The 22847-nt window shown below is 38.2% G+C and overlaps 1 protein-coding gene across 4 annotated transcripts in view; it reads right to left on the reverse strand.

The window, feature by feature from the left end:
• LOC127411251 (kinase D-interacting substrate of 220 kDa B-like) overlaps nucleotides 1-22847 on the reverse strand; it is a 77284-nt gene that overhangs the window by 34154 nt on the left and 20283 nt on the right. For all 4 annotated transcript variants that reach the window (XM_051646669.1, XM_051646667.1, XM_051646666.1 and 1 more), the window contains 10 exons: nucleotides 21868-22032; nucleotides 21603-21782; nucleotides 19816-19981; nucleotides 19253-19404; nucleotides 18332-18618; nucleotides 17864-18004; nucleotides 13837-14074; nucleotides 12850-12938; nucleotides 6243-6387; nucleotides 5336-5498 (listed from right to left, as the gene is read on the reverse strand). In XM_051646669.1, coding sequence (XP_051502629.1) covers nucleotides 5336-5498; nucleotides 6243-6387; nucleotides 12850-12938; nucleotides 13837-14074; nucleotides 17864-18004; nucleotides 18332-18618; nucleotides 19253-19404; nucleotides 19816-19981; nucleotides 21603-21782; nucleotides 21868-22032 — 1726 coding nt within the window. The remainder of the gene's footprint in view (nucleotides 1-5335; nucleotides 5499-6242; nucleotides 6388-12849; nucleotides 12939-13836; nucleotides 14075-17863; nucleotides 18005-18331; nucleotides 18619-19252; nucleotides 19405-19815; nucleotides 19982-21602; nucleotides 21783-21867; nucleotides 22033-22847) is intronic.

Raw genomic sequence — 22847 nt, forward strand, 5'->3', positions numbered from 1 at the left:
ACAAAGGAGCTTGTGGTGGACTTCAGAAGAAAAGACAGAGAACACAGTCCCATCACCATCAATGGAGCACCAGTGGAGAGAGTCAGCAGCTTCAAGTTCCTGGGTGTCCACATCACTCAGCGTGTCAGAGTGTGCACCTCCTCTCTGTAGGCTGATTCATCATTGTCAGAATTGTGAGAATTATGAATTGTGTTGACACATTTTGGAACACAATGTTTGAAACTGAGCTTGTGGCAATGCTGAGAAAGCAACGCATCCTTAATTTGCATTATGAATTGCATTCGGACACATTTCGGAACATAACAATGTTTGAAATTGAGCAAGTGAATTTTAGCTTGCAGCAAGACTGAGAATGCAATTGCGTTATGAATCGCATTCTAAAATATTCCGGACACAAGGGTGCATAAAATTGAGCTTGGGTAGCTAGATGTTACAATGAGGAAAGCAACAAGTTCTGTCTATTGAACAGTTCTCTCTGGGTTGTAAGGGTAATGTTGTGCAAACTGCTCAAACAAAACGTGTAACAAACACACACACACACACACACACACACACACACACACACACGCCAACAAACACATAAAAGCATTTTGAGTGCTCAGCCTCATGATGACCTATCATGGAGCAACGTTACAAAGAGGGGATTTCAGCACTTCTCTCTTCATTTGTGTGTGTGCGAGAGAAAGAGAGAAGGATGTAGAAAACCAAGCTAAAGCAGGCAACACACCCACACACTCGCACTCTAATACACACACACACACACACACACACTGTCCTTTTCCAGAGCACATATCATTTCATAGACCTTTTTCACAGTTTGTGATGGTGCGTTTCCACCTTATTTATCAGCGTAAATCTCGCAATTTTTTTATATTATATATTTTTTTAAATATTGAGTGTACATTTATAACATCATGCTTTGTGTTACATTACCCTGGAATTAGTTTAAAAAAATGAATTACCACAGCTGCGAGGGGGTTTCTATAACAGCCGCTGAGAGAGTGACAGTAAATTTGGCATCTTCTCCCATTTTACTCTTAATCCACTGCTCTCTGTTTTTTTCCTCTTCTGGAAAGTCATTCAAATGTAATAGTGGATTTTTTCTTTTGGTCTTGGAGCAAATGGGTAAGTGAAAATAATATTTGCTGTGATCTCCCATTCACTCCCATTCGCAAAGTTTACTTCCGCGTTCCAAAACCCAGAGTGTGAAAAAGGTCTATTGGCCCTCACACACAATCACAGTTGAAAGAACACAAGCCTAGGCCTTGTGACTGCGATTGAGAACGACAGTTGACCTATGAAACTGACTCACTCCTCTGCCACACAAGCAGTATAGCTCTCCCTGATTGACCGCTTACAACATCAGTGTATACCACATACTGACCAACTGGTCCAGATCGGCTGCACTATTATTATGCCCTTCACAATGGAAAAGTGTAATTACAGATAAAAAAAACTAAAACAGAAAACTTAGCTGGAAAAACTCAAAGTAAACTAAAATACATTTTCATATAAAATAAAAATGACCAAGAAGGTTTTAGATATGAAGTATATTTTAAAATGTAAAACCTTCACAACCAGCTTTCATTAAGCATTAAAAATAAACATATTTTATGTTGAAATAAATTGGAAGGACAGATTAAAAAAAATAAATAAATAAAAACACCAAAACCAAAAAGTAAAATGAAAACTTTACATACTGAGCAAATAAAACAAAACTGAAACTAGAAAACTTACAATAAAATCAAAAAAAATAACAGAGACAAAAATAATATTAAAAAAACTAAATTGAAAGGACAATAAGAATAATTAACTACCACTACAGCTGTACACAGGTCCATTTTTCTGCCCAGAGTGGTCCCTATAGTGTGTAGCAGTATCCGCAGTATCCCTATAGCAGTTTCTGCTCTGACCACGCTACAGCTCACTACGGCTATATACTGCTTCTGTCCGAACAGACACGAACCCGGCTCCGCAAGCTGCGGGTCAGGACAAACGTTTCACGCAGGTGAAATCAATCCATCATTTTAATTGTACAGACAAGTCTTCTCTACTTTTGCTCGAATCATTGGATTATAAATTCTTAACAAGATTGACCATAGAACCTAATTGCTGTATGACTTTAAATTGTTTCAACAATCTTTCATAATCTTGCACTCAAGCTTAAAGTAACAGGTTGAAATCAGCGCCGGATGATTCGGCCTCACATTTTGCTTCATTCTCACAATATTTCAGTTTTTCTGTAGAATTTATCACATGCGAACCTTACGTCAGTAGGATGCAGGATACATAGCAGAGTAAATAATTTACGCAAATCAGATCAACAAAAGAGGACATTCAATTTACATTTTCAACCACGCCGACTTCTGTTCAGCTCTCCCAAGTTAAATCCCCACGCGACCTGCTCTTTGCAGATGACAATAAACAAATAAATAAATACAACTTTTTAAGGGTCCTAGGGAGGGCTCGCTCCAAACAGCCTCGTCCGTACACATGGAGGGCCCTCCCGTTCGGATGCGGCGAGGGCCCCCCAGCAAGACTGGAAGCCCTCCCGTTCGTACTGCTGTGAAGGACCTCCCACTTACATGTATTCAAGGGCCTTCATGTTCGAATCGCAGTGAGTGTTCTCCCGTGCGAATGTTGTGTGAGCCAAGTCACATTTATTTGTGTTGTGGGCTCTCCTTTCGCACTGCTGTGAGGACTCCCCCGTTCTAATGCAGTGAGGGCTCCCATTCGATCGCAGGATGGGCTCGCCCGCACAATCGGCAGCCGAGCCCCACACCTGTGGGGTTAGCGCGTTCACTGCGTGGGCCCCTCCCATCGAATGACTTGTGTCTGGAGGTGGCATGAGGTCGAGTCTGGGATGGGGTGGGCCCACCTAAGGTGGCAGGGCAGACCTGCCCAGGCAGTGGGAGGTTTACCCCCCTTTCTCCAGAGGTGCTGGAGGTGTAGCCTTCTCCAGCGCAACAGCAGCTCACGTGAGAGCTCATTTCCATGCGGCAGCAACCGCTGTTTCTTTAGTGTTTCCGCCTATTTTCACTCTACTTATCCTGTAGCTCTCAGTTTCCTATCCTCAAAGCAGACCCTAGTGTGAGGCTGCCTCCGCAAGTGGCAACTGCTTGTTCTATCATCTGTGGCAATTCTACCCCTCTCACACACAGCAAACCCACCCTGCACGCCGTTTCAGGTCTCATTCCTTTTGGGGGAGGCATCGTAGTGATGTTAGTGTCGTTCAGCATCTCAATATTCCTACCCAAACACATTGCTTTCCGTGTTTCACGAGGCTCCAACACTAGCTACTCGCTGCCCGGTCTTGGCTTCTTTTGGGGGGTATTCGAGCTCGGGTCAAGTCTCGAGCCTCGAGCCCTCCTTCAGGGACAGCAAGCCAAACACGTTTACACTATCCTCATGGCAGGATTACATTAACATGCGAACTACTGAAATGGAGTTTCATAAAGTTCGGGAGGAGCATGTTCATTTAATCTGACCAATCACATCGCCAGAGTAAGCGTATATAAACAATGATTACATCCATGCTGCGACGATTCCTGTAGCATGCCACCACCACCCCAACTCCTCCCATCAGAGTGCTGGGAAAGAGGAAATAGAATAACCTTTTTTTTCTTAAATGGACATTTTTTTATATATATATATATATATATATATATATATATATATATATATATATATATATATATATGAAAAAAGAATAAATTGCAGAAATTGCATTGTTATTTGAATCCAGCTCAAACTGAATATACTAATTAAAAATCCTGTTTCTTAATTAAAACAAAATATTCCTCACCATCAAATTACAAAAGATTTGATATAGACCACAGATTTCATTAAATAAAAATCTAATTATTTGTCATTTATATAAAGCAAACTCTTCTTTAGAACTAGCATCTACAAGTGACTTATGTAAATGCCAGTTCAGGATACACTGAGCTTTAATTTTTTTCACATATTGCCACTTTTGCATTACCCACTACACAATTAGCTTTCTCTAAAAAACATGTTATTCTAACATTTTCCCAACACTCTTCTAAAATCTTAAACAAACCTTTCAGTCTAAAACAATGAAAAAATGAAACATGATCTATAGATTCTCGACAACTGTGGAGACAAGAAGATGAAGGGACAATCTCGGATAATGAAAGAGGAGAAAAACGGGTGCGACAATGCGCTAAAGGCCATCATGGGGGCTTAGAAAGAGAGAGCGACAGAGAGGGAGAGAGAGAGATAGGCAGCAGATGCTGACACTGAGATGCTCTGACACTTCTACAGCCCCAGGAGTCACAGCATGTTAGTGCAGTGTGACAGAAAACAACCTTTAAAGGCCAAACACTGAGCATCAGCAACCTCACGGCCTCAACTTCCCCCTTACAACATACATACACACACACATCAACGCATCCACATAAACTGCCGCACCCCCTCTTCCATCCTGTGAGAATGCAGCAGATGCAACTGTAGAGAGTGTGTGTTGCTAGTTTGATGCCACTTGGTAAATAAGATAATTATTAAAGTGATCATCCATTACAGTCTGTTAATCAGGCAGGGATTGAGCATGCAGTCATCATTCTCCAGCTTGTGTTGATGTTCATATATGAAAATCCAGCTGTCTTATTGTGCTCATGTAACTAACTGGCTAAATGGGAAGATCAATGCTTGAGATTTGAGATTTCATGGTACATCATACATAACAGATATCAAGATTTATAGGAATCGTGCTGAGGAGCAAAAATGAACAGAGATTTCCTACTGCCACCTTCAGGTCACAGGCATGAAAATACATTACAAATATTAGCTTTTCAGATGTTGTTATAAAATAAATCTTGGTTCAAATATATCTGCATTAACAAAAAAAAATATATGAGTAATGAAACCTTGAAATACCTATTTCGATAACCATTTTGCTTATGGATAATTCTTTTAGTATTATTAATATGCTTTAGCTTCCCATTTCAATTTGTATCTTTATTGGTATCTTTGGAATCTCTTAGCCAAGACATTAAGACATTAAATGTAAAAAGCCAAGTGTTGTATTTTTTGTCTATGATCCTTTAGTGCTCAACTGTAGTGTCCTGTATTTGTTACTGTTTACAGTGAAATAAACAGTTGATTAAAATAATAAAACACATATATATCATCAGTCTCACTGTACGTTGCTGAAATTGCAGCATTATTACAAATATTGGTGGGTGAATATCATGAAATTTGAAACCAATACTTTTAATCTATCAAAAAAAAAAAAAAAAAAAAAAAAAAAGGTTTTGAATGTTTTTAAGTCAAGCCGAGTCCTAAAATCTGAAGTTTGGATATGAAAGCTGACCTCTCATAGATGGTCCTCAGTGTGACCTGATCTGAGACTCCATCAGCCTCCTCCAGGAACAGGATGATCCAGGATGTACGGTACGGCCACTCCTCCGTCAGATTGATCCAGGATGCCAGCCGGTCCCAGTTAAAGATGATCTGATTGGCTCTGAGGAGACGACCTTTTAGACAATATTTGATTACTATTAAATCTTTGTAAATGCATCACACATCTTTAACCTACCATATTAAAGGGATAGTTCACCCAAAAATGAAAATTCTCTCATAATTTACTCACACTCATGCCATCCCAGATGTGTATGACTTTCTTCTGCAGAACACAAATAAAGATTTTTAGAAGAATATCTCAGCTCAGTCCTTTGTAGCTCCAAAAATCACATAAAGGAAACAGAAGAAATCCACAAAACTCCAGTGTTTAAATCCATATCCTCAGAAGATAAGGTGTGGGTGAGAAACAGATCAAAATGTAAGTCCTTTTTTACTCTAAATCTCCACTTTCACTTTTACATCTGAAAGTCACATGTGGTGCCTGTTCAGTTTCACTTTCACATATGAAAGTGAAAGTGAAAGTGGACATTTAGAGTAAAAAATGACTTAAATATTGTTCTATTTCTCACCCACACATTATATCAAGTCATATGGATTACTTCTATGTTTCCTTTATGTGATTTTTGGAGCTACAAATGTCTGATCACCATTAACTTGCATTGTATGGACCTACAGAGCTGAGATATTCTTCTAAAAATCTTAATTTGTGTTCTGCATAAGAAAGAAAGTCATACACCTCTGGGATGGCATGAGGCTGAGTAAATGATGAGAGAATTTTCATTTTTAGGTGAGCAATCCCTTTAACATGTACTGTAACCATCAATTAATATATTAAGCCATAATTAGGTTGCACTGACCTGTGACGGAGACAATGTTGAGCAGTCTCCTCATAGTCTGAGGGCTGATGTCACTGAACCAGTCCTCAGTGACCAGCAGCTTGGTCAGGTCAAAGGACATCTGCCGTGTGACAGTACGTTGCATCTGTCTTCTGCGGTACGTGTCCTACACACCAACATGCAGAGAAGTTATGCTCAAATTTCAGGAGTCTGTGATACCTACAGCCCAGTTTTTCATACGCAAGTTTGTGATGCACCTGCAAAAGATCATTATGTCCTGTTTTACAACAAGAACATTCTGTTTCCACAAGATTTAATCCTTTTCTTCACAGCTCTTTCTCTTTCTTTCTCATGCAGACAAACAAACACGGGCTTAAGAGGCAACCGTTTTAAAATTAATGGTGTACAAAGGGAACATTTAGCCCTCTCTGCAAAAAGAATCACTGTGCTGCCATTCCAATCAATATGTACTCTATATTAAATCAAATAAGAAACAGAGTGGCCCCCAAAAGTATTTGGACTCTTGCCACACATACAAATGTGTGTCAGTTCCTCTCAAGTTCATACAGGTGTCATCACATTTAATATGGACATGTTCCACTAACTTTTGACAACCAGAACATGTCCAAATAATTTTTGTCTTCATGTTTTACAGAATATCTATTGTTTTATCATTTAAAACCTAAAGAATTTATTTTATGTGAAAGGTTACGATTGATAAGTGTGCTTGTGCTATATTTCTTTAAAATAAATGCCACTTTGTTTAATATTTTGTTATCTAATGCAATACAACAAAAACAATACGTTTTTAAGTGTGGCTTCCCAAAAATTACAATTCTTTCATCATTTACTCACCCTCGTGCCATCCCAGAGGTGTATGACTTTCTTTCTTCAACTGAATATAACAATGGAACTGAATTGTGGGCAGAACTTTGAAGGTCCAGAAAGCACATAAAGGCAGTATAAAAGTAATCCATATGACTCCAGTGGTTTAATCCATGTCTTCAGAAGTGATATGATAGGTGTGGCTGAGAAACAGATCAATATTTAAGTCCTTATTTACAATAAATTCTCCTCCCTTCCCACTAAGGGCGTTTTCAGACCTGTAGGTTGTTTGAATTGTTCCGAAACAGGGGCTAAAATTGTTACAATGTTGCATTTTCTTCTTGATTCGGTTAGCTTTCACAAGGCAACATTTCAAAACGAACCTAAACAGTGCAATAAAAGTCACATGTGAGCAAGCTGTCCCCTCACTGGTCACAATGTTTGTGCGCTGTTCTGGGATTTAGCTCATACACATATATATTAATTAAAATTATAGACCTGTAAACAAATTGTAAACCGCTACAAATTTTCAAGTATTTTTTATGTCACACTTCTGCAAAGCAACGGCACTTCGTACAGAATGTGCATTTAAGTCAGAGGTTGGACTGCAAATACACATAATCCATCACATGGTTATTTACACAAACAGCAGAGTGAAGCCACGTAAAAATGATTTTATCTGTCAAAAAGTTGCTAACACTATCCTACCCGTGTTCTGCCGCTATCCAAAAGAGAGAAGCGATTGTACTAAAATTACCTCAGGAGTTACAAAACAGCCCCTATTTTAAACGTGAAATTATATCTAATATAGTCACCAAAAGGCTAGATCCGCATTTTGATTATGAATTACAGTGACGTGCTGACCTACAGATGTCTTCTCCAAAGATCCATCAAGTATGTTCATGGTTTTTATAGGTATATTTTTTAGTTTGTTGGTCCATTGGGTCGGATTGCATTCTCTCCACAAGCAAACCGCTTAAGGGATTGTTTGCAACTGATTGTTTTGGTGTGGATCCGAGTGCAATTTCAGTGTTCATATATGCCTAAATGAACTGAACTAAGGGAGAAAACGACCAGGTTCTGAAACAAATGGTCCAAATGAGCCAGGTGTGAAAAAGCCCTAAGTGGTGGTATGCAGGAAGAATTTGAATAGCCAAAACCAAACGAAGAAGAATGTGGAAGTGAAAGTGAAAGTGGAGATTTATTGTTAAAAAGGACTTTATTTCATCTATTTCTCACCTACACCTAACATATCGCTTCTGAAGACATGGATTTAACCACTGGACTATGCTGCCTCTATGTGCTTTTTGAAGCTTCAAAATTCTGCCCACCATTCTCTTGCATTGTATGAGATGACAGCTGAGATATGTTTCTAAAAGTCTTAGTATGTACACATCTGGGATGGCATGAGAATTTTCATTTTTGGGTGAACTATTTGGGTGTCTTTTTGGGGGTCACTATACAAATTCTAGAAGTAAATTCAAAATTTTGCAAATTCCAAAGTTGCATATTTTGAATGTTTGAAAAGTTGGAAACAACCAACATTCATCAGAAAATGACAAAAGTCATTTCTATGGTATATAAGGCAAAACAAAGACATCTGGATTCAGCGAAAAGGCAGTTGTAGTGCATTGTATCAGGAGCTGTGCTCCTGTGTTGATTCACTGTTGTGTCTAGGCAATTTGTTGTGCATGACTGCTTGACTGTTGTCCATGCTGACATCCTGAGGTCTGGCCAACTGAGACGTCTGTTTGTCTCTATGAGTGTTAACTGCTCCAGTTCGAGCACAATGCAGAGGGAGCCTTGTCACGAGCTCTGGTAGGCTGCAGCATTAAGTCCAGTTTGATGTTTTTAATTCTTGTGATTCTTAGAACTTGTGACTTTACTGCTACTTGGAGCACATGGCCATCAATAAGGTGGCCCCTATTTGATCCAAGTCAACTGAAGGGGCTTAGAAAGCCTAAACCTGTACTGTACTTAAAAGTGTAGTGTAATTTTTATGTTAAAACAAGTTATCTTATTCTGGCTTAATATGCAGAGGCAACTGTAACTATTCAACTTTTGTAATGAGGGGAAAAATTACTAAGTGCACCTTTAAAGGAAAAGTTCACACAAAAATGAAAATTCTGTCGTAATTTACTTTTTTTCTTATGCAGAACACATAAGGAGACCCCCTACTGTCTTTTCAGTACAGTAAGTGATATTGCCTCCCTTTAAAGATGAAAAAAAGGACACCAAAAGTATCATAAAAGTAGTCCATGCAGCTTGTGCGTCAAATTCTTCTGAAGACATACTATGAAATACTACTAAGTTTCGGTGAAAAACAACCCCTGAAATGAAGTCATTTTTCAGCAAAAATCTTGACATCCTTTGTGCGTTCATGAGGTCTTTGTGAGAAGCTTGTTCACAGTGGCTGGTGTTCACGTGAGAACTTGTGTTGTTTAGCGCAAAAAAAAATTCTCGCACTATACTCTGCCATTGTATTAAAAAGATACAGGGAGATCTTCATTAAAACATCTCATTTTTGTGTTCTGCAGAAGAAATAAAGTCATACAGGTTTGGAACAACATGAGGGTGAATAAATTATGACAGATTTTTCATTGTTGGGTGAACTATTCCTTTAACCTCGTGTGACCCCGCGTCCACATGTGTGGATAGTACCATGTGTGGTTGTGAAGAGTAGCATCTCTAGTTTCTTTTGATACGCCACTTTAAAAAATCGAACTTTTCGCACGTCAGGGCGATGATAAACATGAAGTCCACATAAGTTGAAATTAAGACCACGTTCCCTCAAAAGCTGAAAAAACGTGTTAGTTATTTTGAATATTTTTCAACATGAACACATCTTTGGGTCAATTTGCTTCATTTTAATATAGATTTTATTGTTTTATTTTGTTATCACTATACAATACGGTTCTATTCATTAACATTAGTAAAGGCATTCCTATATATTTACTGTGCATTTTCACATTGAGAACAAATGTATTCATGCAAAAGTTGAAAAAATTTGCTTTCAGAGGCTTTATATGGAGTAGGATGAATATAAAGTGCATTTCTAACTGTTCTGAGACCAGTGCACACAGACAGCACACTGGAGGTTAAGTCATTCACTAAATAGGGAGGGTACATTCTATAGCTTAATATGCAGCTAAAGTGCATTCACTCCTAAAATCTGAATAAAAGTTCAGTTTCAGGCTGCAGATGATGTTTGGACCACTCAACGTGTTTGGCAGACATGGGACAATGGTAATCAGTACATAGATGCAGAATTTATAATGCTAAATTTTATTTTAACATGGTTGACTGTGATTGAATGATGCTAGCCATTACTTTTAATCAGAATTATTTATTCAGCTTTATAGAAAATCAGCTGTAATGTCTATAACATCTCAAAAACATAAATCACCAACACTCCTGGACACATAATAAACTATTTGATGAAACAAATCTGACTTTCTATAGCTTGGTTGGTATTACTTAAAATTTCACAACTTAGTGTTAACATATGTGGACATCAATTTTTAGGAAAACTATTTGCTCTAGAAATTGTTTTTTGTTTTGTTTGTATGTTTGTTTATTAGGTGCTACTAGTTACAAATCAAAAAGGGAAAAGGAAAATGCACACAGCAGTCATGCGGGCGTCTCAGGAGGTTAAATATGTTTTAGGTAAAAAATGTATCATGAAGTTAATAATAATGAAGGATGTACAAAATGTCACTGATGAAACCCAGTTCCCTATATCGGAGATCCTCTCTGCTCTTGTGTTCCAAAAGAGACCTCGGAGGAACCTCGGTTTGACCTCAAAATTTTATGGGATGCAATTTCACATTAACCAGGACGAGGGCACGGCACTAAGACAGCCGGCCTTCTTTTCCTTCTTTAATGACTGGAGTCCTCTGCGAGCTGCTCGTAAAACCTGTTAAACAACTTTCCATAACAAAATGTGCAGATCAGGGGTATGGCAAGCCAGATCCTTAGCCAAGAAACAGCAGAGGCAAAACAAGAGGAGCGTGCCCCTGAAATAAAGAGGGGCCAAATAAAGGAAGCAGATAAATCAGCCAAGCAAACAAACAGCCCTCACAGGGCGAGCAGAGGAGCCACTTAGCCTCCTGCCTCCGTGCCACCGTGCCAGTGCTTTGTCATCGAGACCCACTGCTGCTGCACCCCGTCATTAGGCAATGGCATCTCAGCGGGAAGAGTAAACAGACATTTAATCAATTACAGACGCACCCCCCCCCCCCCCCCATTATATTATTAAATAAATAAATAAAACAATAACAAACACATACACATACACACTAAATCTCCTTGCTATAGTCTCTAACATTCTGATCTGTAAATATAGAAATAATTTGGGATGTACAGTATATCCCTGGATTTCTAAGACATTAAAGGAGTAGTTCACCCAAAAGTGAAAATTCTCCCATCAGTTAATCACCCTCGTGCTTTTATGTCTTACTGGAACACAAAAAGTTATTTATAGCACAGAATATCCAAGCTGTTTTTTCTTGTGGTCAACCATATGGATTTCTTAATGGCCAATGCCAAAATCTAGAGAGCAGGGTGGCAGATATAATACTTATAACTTGCTTTATAAAATGTAATGAAAGCAAATTAAATGTACACAGAATTGCTGATATTAAATGAATACTTATTTTACCCAATATTTACAAAAAAAAAACAAAAAAAAACGTGTAAACTGAAATCGTTGGTAACACTTTACAATATGTTTCCATTCACTTTTACAGCATTTATTAATCTTTGTTAATGTTAGTTAATAAAGCTATAAAAGCTATAAAACTATTGTTCATTGTTAGTTCGTGTTAGCTCATTGTTCATTAACTAATGTACATATACATATACATCTTTTGATTTAAAAAATGTTTTAGTTTAAGTTGAAATTAGCATTAACCAAGATTAATAAAGGCTGTAAAATTTCTGTTCATTTTAGTTCATGTTAACTAATGTAGTTAACTAATGTTAACAAATGGCACCTTTTTGTAAAGTGTTAAGAAATTGTTTAGTATCCGTTGACAAATATTGGCCAATTAATCGGCTTGGCCGATATATCAGTCTATTACAGTGGTGGACTGGCCACTGGGAGAACCGGGACCTTTCCCGGTGGGCCAGCCACAAAATGGGGCCGCCACATTATGCAGAACGCGCCACAAAGCGCTGCCGCGATATGCAGAAAATGACAGCAACCCCCACTCCCGCTCAATAACTTTTGGGCCAGTTTCTATGTAAAATCCTGGGCCGGATTTTCTTCCCAGTCCGCCCCTGGTCTATTACTACTCATTTTCATACAATAAATAGTGATCACATCTGTCAAGCAAAATTTTAAGGCAAGATTTTCAGTGAGCAACAACTTAAATTTCAGTGTGTTCCTCACACAAAGCTGGCTTTGTAAGTCTTCAGAAAACGTCGAATACTGTGTCATATGAACTACTTTTATGATGTTTTTATGGTGGATTTTGTTTGGTCCTTTTTGGAGGCTGACAGCCCCTGCTCACCATTCACTTTCATTGTATGGAAGAGAGCAGTGTGAACATTTGTCAAAACTTCTCCTTCTGTGTTGGAAGAGAAAAAAGGAATAAGTGTTTGGAAAAACATGAAGGTGAGTAATTGATGACAGCATTTTCATTTTTGGGTGAACTATCCCATTAAGATTGTTTAAATAAGTTATAAATGAGTTATTAATGAGTTGCCAATGAGTTAATAACAGCCATATGGTCTTTGTCGAGCCGCCCATTTCAAAGCACGTTGAAGGGAAGTAGTGGGAGTGTTGGGGGCCGAATCTTACCCTGCGGATCAGTGCCGTTTTACTGCCCTGCCTGCCCTGCTCTCCGAGACTGTTCTGAGACAACATCCTGTCCATGTCCTCTTGCCACGCTACAGATGGAGAGAGTCAGACATTCAGAGGAGGTATCAGAGAGGAAAAGCTGTGCTGTTAGTCTATATTAGACACAATACAACTCAGATGATACAAACAAAAATTATATATCTGCATGAGAAACCAAAGAAATCAGACCACAAGCTACAAAGGACAAAATGTTTTGAGCTTCTTGCTAAAAGTAAAGCCTGTATTTTATATTTAGTCTGAATCCCAATTCGCATTTTATTCATCCATTCTAGTACGCCAGATTATGATGTGTATACCAAATCTCAATATGTCAGATGTAACTGAATGATGTATACATACATGCCTTTTGGGGTAATATTACCCATAAACCCATGCTCTACAGAAGGGTTTTGGGACGCATTATTAGGTATCACGAAGCATTTTTTTTTCACGCTAATTTCATGGCAAAATGGGTGGAATTATGCGGAATAGATTTAAACATGTAATAATGTTTTTAATGGAGCTTAGACTACTTCACTTATATTGGTAACTGAAAACATGTTCAAATAAGCCAATTATTAAATAAAGAAACACATAAAAAATCAGTAAATAAAGAAACACAATGTGTCTGGAATGTGTAGATTTTATGAACGACTGACATTCCAATCCTGCAGAAATCTGCAATTTTTCTGCAGAGTTGTGCGCACAAAGATTCCATGTGGGCCTGCTTGTTGCTGTCATACTACATACTGAAAAGTAGGTAGTATGTACTTTCCCATCACCAGTACAGTATCCAATCTACACTGGAAGCGAGTGGCGCATCGCAACGTGTCAAACTATATAACTCCCATTATAATCAACAAAGCTGTCTACATTGAAAATAGGACAAAAATGGGCGTTTGCAGTGTACACAGTTTTGTCAGTTTGATTAATCATGTCTTCACCAACCATCAGTGTTAAGTTGGTCTGCATAGGCTGGTGAGGCGATGCAGAGTCTCTTGGCAGTGCTGAGGCCGCGGCTGTTGAGGAAAACAGGCAGGTGGATGATGTTTCGCATGTAGTCGTGGCCGTTGATGTTAGAGTCGCGTAGCACACTGTTGAGGTTCTGGTTTATGGCTTTGATGATGATATGAGGGTCACTGGCAAAGATGGAAATGAAGGGACCTTTAGAGAAGAGCACTCGAACCTGCAAACAGAAGAGACATTGCAATGATTCATCTTTATTAATGGAGGAACATTTGGTTGAAGCTGTGGCCTTAAGTGGCATTTGGTGCACATGCTAAAGACAAGCCGTGGTTCTTATACAGGAAGCACAGGTTTGAATCTGGCCTGCATTGTATCTCATTCCCCTTCTATCTTCACAATAATACTGTTACTAATACTCACACTTAGGGTTAGGGATTTGAATAAACTTTAAAGCAGGGGTTTTTAAACCGGGATCTGGGGACCCACAGGGGGCTGCAAGGGGGTCAGTGGAAAATATCGAAGAAGCAATGTGTAATTAAAAAAAAAAAGTGTTAAATTTGGTGAATTTTACATTAATTACTGTTTCATTTTGCTTTCTAAAGACTAGTTGAAAATCATGACATTAATCATGATTATATATTCTATCGACAGCTTTTTGTTAGTTTTTCACCGTAAGAAATAAAAACAAATCATACTACATATACTGTAGTTTTTTATAAAATAAAATAAAAATAAAAAAATATTTCTAACTGTTCTCTCTTTCCCAAAAATGAAAATTCTCTCATCATTTACTCACCTCCATGCCATCCCATATCTTTTTGACTTTCTTCTACAGAACACAAATTATGATTTTTAGAAGAATATTTCAGCTTAGTAGGTCCATCCAATGCAAGTGAATGGGTGCCAAAATTTTGACATTCCAAAAAGCACAAAGACAGCATAAAAATAATCCATACGACTCCAGTGTTTTAATCCATATCTTCAGAAGTTATATAATAGGTGTGGGTGAGAAATATATCAATATTTAATCCCTTTTTTGCTATAAATTATTCTTCCTGCCCAGTAAGGGAGACATGCATGAAGAATATGAATCACCAAAAACACAAAAAGTAGAATGTGAAAGTGAAAATTAAAGTGGAGATTGACTGAACAGGGAGGAACATTTTAGTAAAAAAGGACTTAAATATTGACCCGTTTCTCATCAACACCTATCATATAGTTTCTTAAGATATTGATTTAACCACTGGAGTCGTATGGATACTTTTATGCTGACTTGTGATTTTTGGAGCTTCAGAATTTTGGCACCCATTCACTTGCATTGTATATTCAGATATTCTTCTAAAAATCTTCATTTGAGTTCAGCAGATGACAGAAAGTCATACACATCTGGGATGGCATAAGAGTGAGCAAATAATGAGAGAATTTTCATTTTTGGGTAAACTATTCCTTGAATTTTGTAGGAAGGGGGGCCCTCATAAGGGGAACATCATATTTTGGGATCCTTGGCATCCAAAAGTATGAAACCCCCTGCCTTAATGCATGATGACATGCCTTTTTTTATTATTTTAATCCATTCCGTGAGGTTCACTTATACTGTAATATTAGTAAAGTTTTTCTCTCTGCTCTTGACTGACCTGCTCTCTCCTTGCCACCTCACTGCTCACCTCTAATAGTTGGGGCAATGGAAGTAATAAGGTAAAGCAGACATTGATGTGTTGTTGTGGAGGTGGTCAGATGCAAATGTCTACCACAGTGTGACATCACAATGTGGAGGAAGTGGAGAACGAGTTGTTTTGGCAGCTTGGTTTCAACAAATGCTCTTTTTGCAGTGAGGAGGAAGTTTTGAGTTCTGAAACTTACAGTATGTTTTTATAGCACAATGACCCTAACCCTAACCCTTATATTTAAAAAGATCAAGGAAACTTTGATTCCTCATGTCATGACCCCTTAAAGTATTACTTCAAGGCCGCAAGGATTTACGAAGAATGCCATAGGGACCCCAGTCATCTCTAGATACAAAAGTATCATAAAGACTTGCGGATAGGCTCTTTTGACTTGAGCCAGTAAGCAACCACCCAGAACAACCTAGCAACCATGAAGCAAGACCCTAGCAACAACCTCACAACCACCCACAACACTCTGGCATCAAGGCGGTGAGTTTTGCATAGGCAATCACACAAGAAGTTTTATTATAGTCTCAGACCACTACAGAACAAATTAAATTACTTAGATTAACTGTAATTCTATTAGACTAGCTATATAACACAGGATTCAGCATATAGTCTAAATGATGTAATGCATTGTGTGTATCTCCCTACACAGTTATGTGTACCTCAATAAACAAGCCACTATGTAAACATCTACACACACACATGCACAGTACTAATGTGAACGTGATGGGGACTTCCCATAGTAATGAAGTGTCACAGGATACTGATTTGTGGACTGTTTAAAATATTATAATGGCACGCATCCTTCGTTTAGTGACTGATGTGAAATGTTTGCTCACACTGCTGTTCTCTACGGCAACTCAATTGCCTCTTGATGGTGCAAAATACGCCACCTCCATCAGCATTAGTCATTTATTTTATGGAACATCAGCCTTGGAACAATATTTATCTAGAAGGAAAAATTCAATTTGATAATTTCTATTAAAATCAGAGACAAAAAGATCAGATTTTAAAAGAGAAGTGGCTAATTGTGCCACAAAGGAATCTTTGAGGGTTTCTGCCGGCTCTCTGGTAAATGGCAGATTTCATTAGCCCTGAACAGGCTGCCAACACAAGAGGATTATACCCAAATAATGACATTTAGCTGAAGAAAATTCCATTAGTCCAGCTGCAAGGGAGGAATGGGAACTTTCGGAGCTACACAAGCTTGAACTCTGAGCACTGCTGTGTGTCCATGAGATGCTTGAGAGGTGAATGAGCACAGAGTGGACATGAGACACTTAATTTGTCCATTTAGTCAAGAGCAGAAAGTCAAGGAAATGATTTGTGTGTGAAACAGAATAAGTCTTTCATATTTGCAGCAGAGATGGATGGCTTTTGCATCAACAGTTTCTTGGCATTGGTTGAATACATAAAGCCAAATGGGATCCTGACAGTAAATAAGATTTGTATACTTTCATTCCGTTCAATGGGAGATGTTCAATAAGGTTTAACACTTTAGAATTAATGTAGTGGTTTGCACGATGACCAAACAACACGCACAAACAAACACACACCCACTTGTATTTACCTATCAAAATGAGAATATACCACAGACTTCTATTGTTTTTCTTTAAAATGTATTGTAATTACTGTAGAATAACCCCAAGTCTACCTTTTAAAGAAAAAGTTTTTTTAGATAATAAAACAAAAAAGTATTGATTGATTGATTGATTGATTGAACTACTTCAGAATTCACCATTTCCTGTTCATTTCAATCACATTTGGCATTTCATAACATCAACTGTGGGAGGAATATATTTGTAATGAAGAATGTTCAAAGTGGGCTCACATTGACTGATCCTATCACAATGTGTTTTATAGGGGCCTTTAGCCCCTGTAATAGGGGGGCTTTTTATCCCAAATACTATCCTTTCACTTATTGGACAGTTATTGAAAAACTTTTGATTTAAATCACCTTGAACAAAACTGAAAATAACAGATAAGTATTTCGTCTCAAAATAAATGTGATAATTTCAGGGGTTTTAATTAGTTACATAAAATTTGCAACATTATAAAAATTATTAAATATTAGATGAAATTGCCTCAAAATCAACCTTTAGACATTACACGCAATGATCTCATGGAACAGGAAAGTTTTGCAGTGTATAGTGACAAAAGGTGTTTAGGAAAGTGGTTTTTGTTGCAATTTAGTGTTTTGGTAGAAAATCGAATCAATTGTGCCATTTACCCAGGGTTCAGCACCGTTGCTCTCTTTCCCCAAAGTGATGTTTTGTCAGATTTAGCTCACTTTTGGGGACTGTTTCATCCCCAAACTGTAGCTAAGTACACATACACACCGTATCCAGCATCTGCAGCACTTTGTCCTGTTCACAGGAATCCAGGCCATCTATGATGACAGCCAGCCGGGTCTGATTCTGGGTGAAGCCATCAATGGTTTTGGCCATTTTAGCCATGAGCTCCACTTCACACTTCAGAACCTGAAATAGATTGATATATCTTCCTTCTATTTGCTCTTCTGAGGTTATGGTCAACAGCCGATAACTGTGCTGGCTTGGCCAATTAACACAATTTATGACAGTGAGTGTATATAGCCACAATTCTTTGTTTCATTGGCTATCATTAAATTGCATTAAATATGTACAATTTACAGTATATATTGGCCTTACATTGGACATCCTGCTGTCTAGACATCAGTATCAACATAGGACGAAGAATAAAACCCCTTATCAGTAAACCACCACTGACTATAGACTAAAGCACACTATTTAAGTGTACTACATATTATATTAGCATGATTGGCCCACCTTCATGAATCCCTCACTCTTCAGCTTGTGCATGCTGTTGGCAGCATTGAGCAATCTCCTCCTCTGAGAGTGCAACACAGAGTCAGCCACCTGCCACCAGGTCCGACAGTTCAGCAGCACAGCCAGACCCACCACACTGGCCATAGCGATCAGAACAGCGTTCACGGTGAGATTCTCTACATCCACCTTGAAGATGGCCAGCAGGGTCATGCCCGTAATCAGACAGCCCGACGTCAGCACAAAGAGCACAAAGGAAGGGACGCAACATGTCTTCTTCCACTTCTTTCCTATGAAAGAAATTTGAAGAGCAACAGAACCACAATAATGTACGAGTTTACAGGGGAGAAAGCTAAATTATATTTTAAAACAGTTCTAGCTGTAAAGTCTGATTGGATGAGCCATGTTTAAAGTTGTGAAATCGACAATATATCCACAACTGTGACCGCATGCCAATTTATTTCTTCATTATTGTGTCTTGAGTTGCTTGGGAACCATAAATTGCATATAGTTAGGCTAAGGAACTATATTACTTGGTGGAATATACTAAATTGTGTTAGTATTGTTAATAAAGTATTTATAATTATAATAAATGTAAAAATATAAATAAAGAAATTGGTATCTTTATCATATTGCCATTGCTGCCAATACATTAAAAGCAATAAGCCATTTAAAGCTCTATGTTAGAGTGATTTCAGCATTTTAGCATGGTTAAGGGGGTTTAAGACAAACTCTACTTCAGGTCATACTTGACAACTCCCTTTGTTATTGTTACAGTTTTTTGGCATTGAGTGCCATTGTTTTGTTCTTTTATTAAACAATTTGGAAAAGCAAAAATACATTTTTTACAATAATTAAAAATGGGGCATTGCAATGAAAATACTTTCCATTATCAATAATATTTTTGTGTATTCAGAAACATACCTTGATTTTCATCATTTTTGAAGACTCTGAAGAGTCTGGTGGCTAAGAAGCCGAATTCTCTCTCACAGGCATCTGACAGTGTGGCTATCATTTCCGCCATGGACGTCTCCCCTCCCACACTCGACAGACGGTTATAGTCCGTGAAAAGAAACCTGGACAGATGGAGTACAAAAAAGACTGTCTGAAAGTGATCATCACACATGTGAGCATTTCAACAGAATGCATAGGTAATCTAAAAAGTGAAAAGAATAATCACAATGCCTCTTTATCCTACCTCCAAAATGTTAAGCAAAGTTTGTCTCTTTTAATAGATAAATTAAATCTTTACGCATAACAAATCAACAGAATTTCCAATTTACTGACTTTGTAAAGAACATTTTGCACACCTGAATACTGTAAAGCAAGTGTGTGGGACACAAACAGACATCTATGTTTCTTACACATGTATTGAGTTAAAGAAAATCTATTGAAAAAAGTTCAAACTAGGATGTGAATCAACAGGCAAGGACACTGTTGCAATGGATGGACGACTTTGATTAGCAGCTCTATTCAGAGAGCTCTACCTGATGGGCAGGGCTTTGGTGGTTTGTTCCGGAAGCTCAGGGGGATTGACGAACAAGAGTTTGAGCAGCAGCTCCAGGTAACCGATGTGGCGGGCCAGTCTGGTGCTGATGACCCAGGCCCAGCTCCAACTCTCCCCGCCTTTCCTTCCACCAAAGTACACCAAAACTGAAAGCACAAAACAAAGGCACACAAGACTGAGATGAGACAAGGTCACTTTTTTGACATTAAACTAAGTGTTTCAGTGTAAAATAGGATACAAGTAGAACAGACAAGACCTTCCTCAATCAATATGTGAGATTCTAATGTACAATGCTGCACTCTGGTGGACAAATACAGTACTGTGTAAAAGTCTTAGGCACATAAGAGGTTTCACAAAAACATTTGTCTAAAGATGGTTATTTATATTTTCAGCTTTAGTGTTTCAATAGGAAATATAAATGTTAGACTCCCAAACATTTCTTTTGCAAATAGAAAAGATTAGAATAGAAGAACAGGGAGCCCTGCAACAGATGGCATGGTCCCCACAAAGCCCCCCACTGAATATTGAGTCAGTCTGGGATTACAAGAAGAGACAGAAGCAACTGAGACAGCCGAAACAGATAGAAGAACTGTGGCAAATTCTCCAAGAAGCTTGGAACATCCTATCTGCCAACAACCAAGAAAAACTGTGTCCAGATGTACCTAAGAGAATTGGTGCTGTTTTGAAGGCAAAAGTGGACACACCAAATATTGATTTAGGTTTTTTTTTTTTATGTTAACTGGACTTTGTATGATGTTAATTGATAAATGAAAACTATTTATGTCGTTATTTTTGAAGACATCCTCACTATGCAACATTTTTCCCAAGTGCCTAAAACTTTTGCACAGTACTGTATATCATATAGACGACCATAAAGCTAATAGATACTGTCTGAAAGTAACAGAACTTTCATTCTGATTTCATGGGATTTTTAAGACCATGTCAACACTTATACATTTTCGTTTGAAAATGCTTTGATTTTTCAACGTTTACACATCTCATCCACACTAGAATGCCGTTTTCTTCCACCGAGAGGCACAGGCTTTTGAAAATACTCTCCATTACCTCATACTTTGGAAAACAATGATGCAAGAAAACTGAAAACAGAGGTTCCAAAAGAGTTTCCAAAAACTAGTCTTTTAACAACTAGTCGGATTACTCAATAACTCTGTCAGACATTCTTGCTACCTAGGCCCCTGACTATACTTATTTCTCTACCTCAACACAATTAGATACTTTATAGGCACTAGACAATTTTGTAATATCATTTACCCACTACCTGCATTATTTTTTACATTTATACAACACACAAGAGCCATCCACTATTGTCATTATTTGTTGTGGGTTTTATTTGGGCTAAACCATGGTTTTCACATTTGACATACAATGGAAGGCAAAAACATGATAGACACAAAAAATAAAGTAGTACCAAAAAGCATCATGGTACTCATGGTATTAGTTTTGAGTGCCATGGCATTCTAGTAGTACGGAAAAATATTGAGGCACTATTAAAATAGTTGGCTCATGTGTTATAAATTGCTTGCTTTCCTCATTTGAAAGTTGCTTTGGATAAAAGTGTCTGCTAAATGATTATACATGCAAATGTGAAGTACCTCTGTGTACCACGTAAATACCATGGAACATGAATAAGGTAATCATTCAGAATCATGGTATCTAACACTCTACCATGATATTATTATTATTTAATTTATTTTAAAGCGGAGGAGAAAATCTCTTAAAATGTCATGAATGAGGTCTCCATCTCACCAAAGAAGATGTACATTAGGGCGAGCAGGCTCAGGGCCACAGCGATGGCCAGCTTCGGATCAACAGTGAAGCCCAGGACCAGAGTCACAGATCCACACAGCAGCAGAGTCAACACCACCACCAACCATGAGAACTGGAACAACGGCTCCACCTGCTGCCCCGCAAACATCTTCATCTCATCTGGTGAAGAGAAGGAAATACAATAAGATCAAATCTATTGTTATAATGAACCTCCAGATCTTGGATAGTCATTTCTAGCTCATACCCTCTAGTTTCTTGAGCAAGAAGGACTTGCCGCTGCCCCACTGGGCATAGAGCCCCACACAGATGGGGGGTTGCATGGTGGGCTCACTGAGGATGTCAGCCAAAGCGCTGCTGTACAGGTCATAACCCAGCATGTCCCCATCACACTCAGAGGGAGACAGGTGCTCTAGGGAAGAAGACAGAGATAAATAACTTAGAACTTCCACAATGTACATTCCTGCAACAAGGCAAAGTATGTTTTTGTTTTTCAGACAAAATTTACAGGAAATATTTGGAAAGCATCCATGTCCACGATGTACCCAAATATTTAATATGCAGGCCAAAGGAACCAAAGTTCAATTTTAAGAATTTGTCATTTAAAAACCCATTGACCACTAATCTAAATATAAGGGGCATGGACACAGGCGTCATTTATGGTGGGGATGAGTGGGTCTCCACCACTTTTTGCCATGGCCAATTTTGTCCCCACAACTTTACAAAACAGCTCACAGCAGGGGCATGTCTAAAACAGAGGAAGCATCTCCAGTTTTTTGAGCAGGAGTTTCAATTTCAGTTGTATGTTTTATACTGAGTGGTGGTCCAGCACTGGCATTTATAATTTTTTATGTTATAATGAGTGCTCTTTGCACCTGTTGTCAGTGGAGGAAAGCGACAGTGGCATATTTCTTTCCAGCAAATATGCCTTTTCAAATACACCCTCTACTCACTCTGCTTTTCCACCACTCATGAATCACAAAACAATATGCGTTATCACTTTATATTAGGTGTCTTCAATGACTATGTATTGTAATAATTGTAATTTTAGTACAATGTATTTATTGTGTAACTACATTACATTACAGTGTAATTACAGATGTAATTAAACACAGTTACTTTAAATGTAAGTACAAAGCAACAACACGTATGTACATAGTTAAAGACACTTAATTAGTGGTCGATCGATATGGGTTTTTTAATGGCCAGTGCCGAAATCAGAGAGCA

This window comes from Myxocyprinus asiaticus, chromosome 20 (assembly GCF_019703515.2).
Source record: "Myxocyprinus asiaticus isolate MX2 ecotype Aquarium Trade chromosome 20, UBuf_Myxa_2, whole genome shotgun sequence".
Classification (NCBI taxonomy): domain Eukaryota; kingdom Metazoa; phylum Chordata; class Actinopteri; order Cypriniformes; family Catostomidae; genus Myxocyprinus; species Myxocyprinus asiaticus.